At 34.2% G+C, this 10,031-nt stretch overlaps 1 protein-coding gene across 1 annotated transcript; it reads right to left on the bottom strand.

Moving 5' to 3' along the window:
* Nucleotides 1-7,349: 7,349 nt before the first annotated feature.
* On the bottom strand, nucleotides 7,350-8,594 carry LOC107720880 (homeobox protein vent1-like). Its single transcript, XM_016528711.1, has 3 exons — nucleotides 8,102-8,594; nucleotides 7,820-8,013; nucleotides 7,350-7,613 (listed from the first exon to the last, which is right to left on the bottom strand). The coding sequence occupies exons 1-3, from the start codon at nucleotides 8,502-8,504 to the stop codon at nucleotides 7,389-7,391; spliced, it is 822 nt and encodes a 273-aa protein (XP_016384197.1). The 5' UTR covers nucleotides 8,505-8,594; the 3' UTR covers nucleotides 7,350-7,388.
* Nucleotides 8,595-10,031: the final 1,437 nt, after the last annotated feature.

The following is a 10,031-nucleotide window of genomic DNA, read 5'->3' as shown; positions in this document are numbered from 1 at the left end:
GCATAGCATAGCATAGCATAGCATAGCATAACATAACATAGCATAGCATAGCATAGCATAACATAACATAGCATAGCATAGCATAGCATAACATAACATAACATAACATAACAACATTTTGTTGCTCATGAGTTTACTATTATTTACTACACTCATAAATAAATAATAAATAAATTTTTTTCATTTTTGCACAAAATGTTCTGTTAAAATAAAATAAAATAAAAAAAATATAATAAAAAAAAGTTAACATGGCTTAATGAATGGGGGAAGCATTTACACATTTATGTTGACCACAAGTTTAATATGATTTACTATACTTAAAAATAATGGTGTATATATATTGTTTATACAGTATGTTTTGATTTATAAAATAAATTAAAAGAAATTAATTAATTAATTAGAAGAAAAGAAAATTATAAAATAAAATAAAATAAAACAAAATAAAATAACTTTTTTTTAGCCACAGTATTAAAAATATCTATACACCGTTAAATGTTTACCCCATAATTTGTAGATCCTGATAAATCACTACAAACACAAATGATGTATCATTCACTTGTAAGGTTGTTTTGGCTTTCGTACAGTGCACAGTTTCTGAACATGCACAATGGCATGCATGTAAAGTGCATTTTGCGTGATAGTGTTACAGCACCATCAACACCATCAACACCAGCTCAATCATCACAACAGCCACTGAATAATCAAAGAATCATCCGGATGAACTGTGAAAGAGCATTAGATCTGTTCAGCTCCTCATATAGATTGATTTGATAATCATCCCATTCACACATATTGTTTAGTTAAAGTCACACAGAAATGAAGCTGATGCTCATATTCATAGAGTATAGGAGAACACTGCCTCCCTGTGGATAAACACACACACACACACACTCTCTCTCTCTCTCTCACACACACACACACACACACACACACTCTCTCTCTCTCTCTCTCTCACACACACACACTCACTCACACTCTCACACACACACACACACACACACACACACACACACACACACTCTCTCTCTCTCTCTCTCTCACACACACACACTCACTCACTCACTCACACACACACACACACACACAAACTCAGACACACACACAGAGACACACAACCACACGCATCTACAAAAACTATGGCAAACTGTAAGTATATTAACAGATCTGTCACCGTTCAATTTTAAACGATTTGTAAAACTTTACAAGTTTTCTTGTAAAGATGTCAATATGTTACAAAAGTAAATGATTAATAGTTGGTTTTTCTCACCTTTATCATTTAAGCTGGTGAAAATGAATTTCCAGACGAAGTCCTCAAATGCAGGGTTACACACATCTGCCTAAAAAACAAACAAACAAATTAATTAATTAGGGCTGTCAGTTTAAGGCGTTAACTTAATTAGTTATGAAAAAATAAGGCGATTAAAATATTTTAACGCAGTTAACGCACTGGCCCCGTCCCCAAATCTGTACGTCATCTTACATTTCATACAGTTGACTGAGAAATATGATGCAGGGCAACAACTCCATAAATGCAGTTATGCACTACAACGCAAGATACTTGCCCCTGTATGAATTTTTGTCTCATATTGTATCATATCATATGATAATTGATAAGCGATATCACACGAGCATGCAGCGAGAACAATATCAGACGAGTGCTGTTTCTGTCCTGAATATCACGAGTTTAAATGCGATTTTATACAATAGTTCAGTAAATAAGAAGTTAATATTGTTATATTTTAAACACAATATTATGTTTTTGCTCAGTTTTGCAGAGAACATATTACCTTTAATGCCACAGCAGAATTGTGTCGCGTCCACGAGCAGCACAGCGTTGTTCAGTTTCTGAATGAATCCGCGTTTTGAACGAATCATGTGAATCAATGATTCAAAGACCCATCCATAAAGAGAGCCGTTTACTTCATTCCTGAATGAATCAGCCATTAGAGCGAATGAATGAGTCATAAAGACATTTACCGCCACCTGCTGGCAGATTTAGTTTCTTATTTAGAGTATCATTTAATTTAAATAATAATAATAATGATGATTATAATAAAAAACATTAATGGGATAGTTCACCCAAAAAATTTAAATTCGGTCATCATTTACTCAAACCTGAATGACTTACTTTCTTTTGTGGAACATAATTACTTTCTGTTGGTAACAAAGCTGTTTTCGTTACCAATGACTTTCATTGTATGAACAAAAAATACTGAGATGTTTCTCAAATTATCTTCTTTTATGTTCCATAGTTTATGTTAGGCTGTTGTAGCCTAAAAGTTTGTGTAATAAATTTTATGTTGAATCAAATAAAATATTTCTAAAGCTACAATTTGTAATGTCTACTTGATACTTTCTCATTTAACACGAAAATAGCTTTAAATAATCTTTTGTGGCTATTTTCACAGTCAAATTTATTTTGCGATTAATTGCGATTAATCAGATTAATTAATCGAAACATCATGTAATTAATTAGATAAAAATTTTAATCGACTGACAGCCCTAAAATAAATAAATAAATAAATAAACGATATTACTATTATTATTATCAACAAAAATAATAGGCAGGGGAAACTTTGTTTTGCATTAGAAAAGGTCACTATAGCCACAATTATTTAATAACCCATTTAGCAAAGGGTTAAAAGGTTAAAGGTTACCTTTCAAAACAAATCCCATCTTATATTGGTTACAGTAATATATAGCAATGAGAAGGTCAGTCAATTATTCGATCATTTAAAAAAAAAGAAGAGGTTTAAAAGTAGCAGGGCGCGAAAAGCATCGGGTGCAGGTGCGGCTCTGGCGCCATTCGTCGCGCGGGAATCCGCTGCAGACTCTGTGGCGGAAAATAGAGACGCGCGCGCTGTCCGCTCACGGCTTGGTGCTGAAATGACGTCACCGGCGGAAGTACTGTCGGTACAAAAAACTCTGCAGCGCGAGTCTCCTGAACTTCCCGCTTCAGCTTCATCCGTCTGTTCTGGAACCACGTCTTCACCTTAAATAAATAAATAAATAAATCTGTTTGCAATTTCTTTCTTGCTTTTAGTGACTTGTAATTCTCAAAAATGGTCTTTATTTATTTATTTATTTATGTATTTATTTAATGTTGCATTAGGCTCTTCAGATTAGTATTTATATTTCTGGATTCATTAAATCTTCGGTAAGTAAGTAAATAAATAACTATTTATATATTTATAAAAGTATCATATAATCTATATATGATATGATATGAAAGGCTACTTTATATAAGTATCATACAATGTTGCATTTCATGTTCAAATAAAAAATAAATAAAGTATTAATTTAAATTGTAAAGTATTTAATTAATTATGTATTTATTCATGTTGCATTATGTTTATAATAAATAAATCTGTTTGCAAATTCTTTCCCGCTTTTAGTGACTTGTAATTCTAAAAACTTCTATTTATTTATTTATTTATTTATATTATGTTGCATTAGGTTCTTCAGATGAGTATTTTGGTTTCTGGATTCATTAAATCTTCAGTAAGTAAGTAAATAAATAATAACTATTTATATATTTATAAAAGTATCATAATGTTGCAAAACATGTTCAAATATAAATAAATAAATAAAAGTATTAATTTAAATTGTAAAGTATTTAATTAATTATTTATTCATGTTGCATTATAGGATGATAAATAAATAGGTGCATACAGTGCATTATTACCTAATATGTTCTGCATGAATAATTACATTATTTATTTATATGAAAACATGATATCTTGCAGTTCACATAAATAGCCCCGAAGTGTGACAAATGCATGTTTACTCTTTTACTCATTATTAATATAAGTTCATACAACACAATATTACAATAGCTTTTTTTTTTTTGGTCATCTGCCCTCACGCATAGCCTATACCTGTGTCTCAGACAGCTGCAGCTTCTCCGCTGCTGTCCGTCTCTGACTCGCACCGAGGCATCTGTGTTTGCTGAAGGTCTTCTCCACACGGGGCCTTGGTTTCTCCTTCTCCAGCCATTTCTGAAGATGCTTGAGGAGCACCACTGAAGGCATCAGGAGGAGCTCGTGCCGCATTTCTCCTGCTCCGGATCTTGTGCATGCAAGCTCTGGGACAACCACTCCACGGAGAACTTCTTGAACATGATGCATCCTCCTAATAATTTGATCAGATGCATTCCTCCTGAACTTTATGGGAGCTTCTCCGCTCATTTGCATGAGTAAAGCGACTCTCGGCGGAATTATAACTCTGTAATTGAAGTTAATAGATGTCGCTTTCACACGTTCAGTGTAGCCTACTTGTGATATCCAGGCGCCAGCGTGTCTGAGCACCTCGTGTGTTCACCTCAAGTACCTGAGAAGAGTCATCAATGCACTGATATAATCAACATCATCCACTCAAGACAAGCCGTGCTCCATCTGCTGATGAAGTGAAGATGAAAGAGAGTCGGATTAAGTCCTGATCCCCATCATGCTTGAATCTGTCCCATCTGTGTCAATTCAGCACGCTTGTTTATTACATTAAATGCATCTTCACATGTTATGGGTTTGAAGTTTCTTCCCGCCATTGAGTTTGAATGAGGCACTCGGAGATGCTGAATTATACATCTAGGCTACCTGTGGATAGTTGCATGCATTTTAAGAATATAGAGCGAGAGATACTAAACCGATGAGATTAACTGAGGATAAAAATGAGATATGAGATCAAATGAAATTTAAGACCTATGAGATCAATTCCATGCACATGTTCAATTTCATAAAACATATAAACATATGCTGCAGCCGTTTTAACTTCCACTAAATCTTTTAATTCTTAATAAAAAAAAATATTAATAAAAATACAGGGCTACTGATGATTGAATTAATTCAGATACTCTATAAAATCAAATACTCTGAAGAATCTAGAATTCAACATAAGAAAGAAAGAAAGAAAGAATGTTGGTTTTAATGAATCCAGAAACAAAATACTCATCTACAGAATAATGTAACATCAAGATCTAAATACATTTATTTCTTTATTTACTTACTTACTGATGAATCCAGAAACCAAAACACTCATCTGAAGAAGCTAATGCCAACAATTAAATAAATACATAAATAAATAAATAAAATAGCATGATATAATGTTGCATTACATGTTCAAATAAATAAATAAATACTGCATTTATTTACTTACTGATGATTTGATGAATCCAGAAACAGAAATACTCATCTGAAAAACCTAATGCAAAAACAAACAAACAAACAAGCAAACAAACAAACAAATAAATAAATAGTATCATTTAATGTTGCATTACATGTTCAAATAAATACATTATTTATTTATTTATTTATTTACTGGTGATTTGATGAATCCAGAAACCAAAACACTCATCTGAAGAAGCCATAATGCAACATCAATAAATAAATAGTATCATATAATGTTGCATTAAATTATTTATTTATTTATTTATTTACTGATGATTTAATGAATCCAGAAACCAAAACACTCATCTAAAGAAGCCATAATGCAACATCAAGATACAAATAAATGTATTTATTATCATTATTTTAATCCGTTATTACTTTAATGATGGTATGTAGATATGAAATCATCTCTCTATGAACATGCATGATTGATTTTGCAAAATGATTATGAGTTATTAACCTAGCTAGTCACTCTTAATGTTATCAATGGGCTGATATTAGAAGGTGATCAATACTAAACACACTTTATCACAGCTCCACTGTGTGAAACAACGCTTGAACACATACACACACGCACGCACGCACACACACACACACACACTCACGCACGCACGCACACACACACACACTCGCACGCACAACCCAGACATGCTGGAGCCAGTCTGTTGGGATTATGTGGAGAGTGTAAACTCATCAATGGGCGACTTAATTAGGACTAATTGCTGACCATGATCTGCTCGTTAGGTCTTGTCTGAAGTACACAGAGTCGCGCGCATGTGAAAGCGCAGTGTGAGACCGTGGCGCAGCGGATCAATGGCATGGCCTGGTTTGTTTAGGGTTTCTTTGGCGCCTACATTTTATTTAAATACATTTCAGTCGTATTATTGTAGGTCTATATGCTAGATACACGCATATCGTTCTCTGTGTATTAAAAGTGTAGATGCTGCATTATAGGTTTCTGTGTGGGACAGCTCTACCTCATAAGTTTAACTAGTTTGACTATAAACTATATTTAAACTATATTTTATTCATGAGTTTATTTATGCTATGCTTTATGCTATGTTTTCCATACATAAAAAATACACCATATGTAGTCACTGATTATCAAGAGGAATCTATCGCTATTCACTCGTTTTCAAACCTGAACTGGGTTTTTAAATAGTTAAATACACTGCTTTTCAAAAGTTTGGGATCAGTGAGATTTTTAATGTTTTTTAAATAAGTCTCTTCTGTTCATCAAGGCTGCATTTATTTGACTAAAAATACAGAAAAAACTGTAATGTTGTAAAATATTATTACCATTTAAAATAAAGTTTTTCTATTTTAATATACTCTAAACTGTAATTTATTTCTGTGTTCAAATCTGTATTTTCAGCATCATTACTCCAGTCTTCAGTGTCACATGATCTTCAGAAATCATTCTAATATGCTGATTTATTATCAGTGCTGGAAACAGTTGTGCTGCTTAATATTTTATTTTATTTATTTTTGGAACCTGTGATACTTTTTTCAGGATTGTTTGATGAATAAAGTTAAAAAGAACAGCATTTATTTAAAATATAAATATTTTATTTTATTTTTTTGTCTTTATCACCACTTTTTATTTAGCAATTTAACACATCCTTTCTGAATAAAAGCATTATTAAAAAATATAAAAATAAATACTGACTCCAAACTTTTGAAAAGTAATGTATATTGTTACAAAATATTTCTATTTTTGAATAAATGCCTTTTTTTTTTTTTTGCTTTTTATTCATCAAGAAATACTGAAAAAAAAAAAAATGTCACAATAACTGTATTTTTTCCTGTATTTCTGACCAAATAAATGCAGCCATATATTTATATTTTCTTTAACTTACGTAATGTATGTGGAGCAGTCCAAGAAAACACTGAATTCCTAAATAAAGTTTAAATAGTCACTCGCATCAGTGAACGTCACAGTATCCTTTACCTTCAAAAGAACCCGACTGAGATCAAACGCATTTGAACAACAGATATTTCAGATCGATTCACTTCAGATCAAATGTGAACTTTAAGCTTGTAATTGCTTTAACTTGAACACGAACAAATCACCAGTAAAGCAAACTTAGGCATAAAACATACTTTATTTCTGATAATAAATAAACTCTTCTTTTTAATTAAACACTATTTTTACAAAGCAGAGCTGTACACATATTGCACACAGAATGTGATATATAAGTGTTTTATAAAGGAAGGTGTCTGTCTTCAGTAGAAATGTTGCCTCGGCATCATGAGGTGATGATGAGGAACGAGCGGATGATGCGGCATCATCTGATGCATCAGCGCGCCGTGAGGCGGAAACGGAAGTCGCTGTCTGTCATAGCAGTGGTACTGAACCGGAAGCACCATCTGAGGCAGAAGATAGTCAGCGCGCATCTCCTGAACTTCCCGCTTCAGCTTCATCCTGCGGTTCTGGAACCACGTTCTGACCTGCAGAACAAAACAAAGATACATTTAAAAAAAATCGTTTCATTGTTCAAAACACGACTTTTCCAATCGTTTCAAATATTATCGGGGTATGCTTTATAGGTCAATATTTCAGTGTTACTTGTGAAATTTCCTAGCTTTTTTCAATGCATAAGAGGAAGCTTTTTTTTATTCTCGATGACGCATTTAAATAAAGAGAATAATCTCACCTGAGTTTCTGACAGATTGAGTTTCAACGCGGTTTTCACTCTTTCTCCCGCGTCCAAGTATCTGTGCTTGCTGAAGATTTTCTCCAGTTTGTCGATCTGCTCCGGAGTGAATTTGGTTCTGATTCTGCGCGACGCACACTCAGACGCGGCCGCTTCGCTTTCATAACCGGACGAATAGCCGCTGTTTTCTGAAACTGAGCATGACATATAACATTAAAACACGCTCTGTTCCCATTTGCATTAATGGAAGTCGATCGAAAATGCATTGAAGCGCATACTTACAGCTTGGAGATGAGCAGTGTCTTGGAGTCGTGACCTCATTCTCCTTAATGGTCTCTGGTTTCTGTTCAACTTTGGTAACCTTTGGTTTTGGCTGCAAATGAACCTTGTCGTAGGATGTTGGAGGTCTCGGTTGAACCAGACACGGCACGTGCGGCCTGTGCGTCGTCTTCTCCGGCTCCAGAACCCCCAGAGGCGCCGAATCGTGAAAGCTTTGGGCGAGCCAGTCCACAGAAAACTTCTTGACCATGATTGCTGTCTGTGTGTCTGAGGACGTGAATCTATCCCAGTAAAATCCAAGACTGTTTGCCAGGCCTCCAGAAGCGGCCTGCATATATATAAGCCCGTCCCGGCACCACATTAACATATGCATGGAGGAGTTAACGCCTGATCGATTCTCAATCATTAGGCCTAATGGGTCGTTATTGAAGTCTTTACATATCCTGTGATTGTGTGAAAGCCTGGCGCCAGCTTGTCTGTGAGAACCTCTGGCTCATCCAGCTGTCTGCATCCTCTTAGTGTCAGAACAACTGGATCCGAGTGGCGCATTTATGGCGAAAACTGCAGCTTTAATAATGGCATTTTAAAGTTTGAAGCCAAGAAACTTAAAAACAATGACATTAAATGATTAGTAAAACTTTTTAAATATTTTACACCAATTGTCAACATCTTCCCCATAATAAATCCTTGTATTTGACTCATTTTGCGTTATTTATCATGCGAAATATGCGTATATATCACGTTTTCCAAAAGAATATTCGGCAGCACGACTGTTTTCAACATTGATAATAATCAGAAACGTTTCTTGAGCAGCAAATCAGCATATTAGAATGATTTCTGGAGATCATGTGACACTGAAGACTGGAGTAATGATACTGAAAATACAGCTTTGATCACAGAAATAAATTACATTTTACAATATATTTGCATAGAAAACGGATGGGCCTATTTGAAATTGTAATAATATTTCATAATGTCGCAACAGGCTTCAAATGGCCAGTAAAACTTTTAAATTGTATTTTTTCCCAGTTAAATCCTTGTTATTTGACTTTTGCCTTCAGAATTATGTGCTTACATGTTCATTTAATCGTCTCCATATAACTTTCAATAAAAGTGTGTAAATTATATGACGAAACAAAAAGTTAGGCTACTGTAAAAAAAAAAAAAGTGAAATAGTCAGAATAATATAAAAACGAAAACTATAGCCAATAAAGAAAATCGTTTATTTGTTCTACAGCACTTTTCAACATCTGCGCCTAAATTCTGGGTTTGACTAACTTTGCGTATACGAGCCTCTAAATCATATTTTGGACTTTTAGGGCTTATTCTGTCGTGACATCAGTGGAAAATGATCAATCCAGCGATTAGAAAAAAAAGTGATTCGTTATGATTTAAAAAAATAAATAATAATAAAAAAAATCAATAGTTGCTGCTATTTGTCTGTGTTTCTGTACTGTGGTGTTTGATTCGACTGTAGTTCAAATGGTGGTGTTTTAACACATGCTGCTGCCTGTGGAGTCTCTGGCGCCACGTACCGTCCATCACAGCGGCGTTTGGCGCGGTCGGCAAACATCACGATCAAAGGGATTACAGTAGCAACACAATTAACTTTGATTGACCGGCAGTTCAAATGCTAATTCACACCCGGACAAGCTCAAGCCTGATCCACTGACTCAACACAACAACTCGGAGACAGTGAAAAGATCTCATTGCACCAACCTCAAAACTGTGCAACCATTTACTTGCATTGATTTCTTTGTTTTGTACAACATTTTAATCATGCATATGCACAAATGTGCACGTAGGCTTATGCATGCTTAATGTCACTCATGCTATAACTTGTAAATCTTATTTTTAACAGACCAATAAAGCTGAATCTGTAAATCAGTAAGTTTAAATAGTTAGTCTTTACTTTTTTTTTTTTTTTTTTTTT

The sequence above is a fragment of the Sinocyclocheilus rhinocerous genome, unplaced genomic scaffold, assembly GCF_001515625.1.
Source record: "Sinocyclocheilus rhinocerous isolate Xijiao unplaced genomic scaffold, SAMN03320098_v1.1 scaffold5941, whole genome shotgun sequence".
Taxonomy (NCBI): domain Eukaryota; kingdom Metazoa; phylum Chordata; class Actinopteri; order Cypriniformes; family Cyprinidae; genus Sinocyclocheilus; species Sinocyclocheilus rhinocerous.
The sequence above is the reverse complement of the archived record's forward strand: the minus strand, read 5'-3'. Positions and strand labels throughout refer to the sequence as shown.

What these genes read in the sequence shown, in the direction of transcription:
- LOC107720880 (XM_016528711.1), bottom strand. Translation starts at nt 8,504, where the DNA reads ATGATTGAGAATCGATCAGGCGTTAACTCCTCCATGCATATGTTAATG. An exon ending in ACACTGCTCATCTCCAAGCT is followed by an intron (nt 8,014 to 8,101) that starts GTAAGTATGCGC and finishes TGTCATGCTCAG; the next exon opens with TTTCAGAAAACAGCGGCTAT. An exon ending in TCAATCTGTCAGAAACTCAG is followed by an intron (nt 7,614 to 7,819) that starts GTGAGATTATTC and finishes TTTGTTCTGCAG; the next exon opens with GTCAGAACGTGGTTCCAGAA.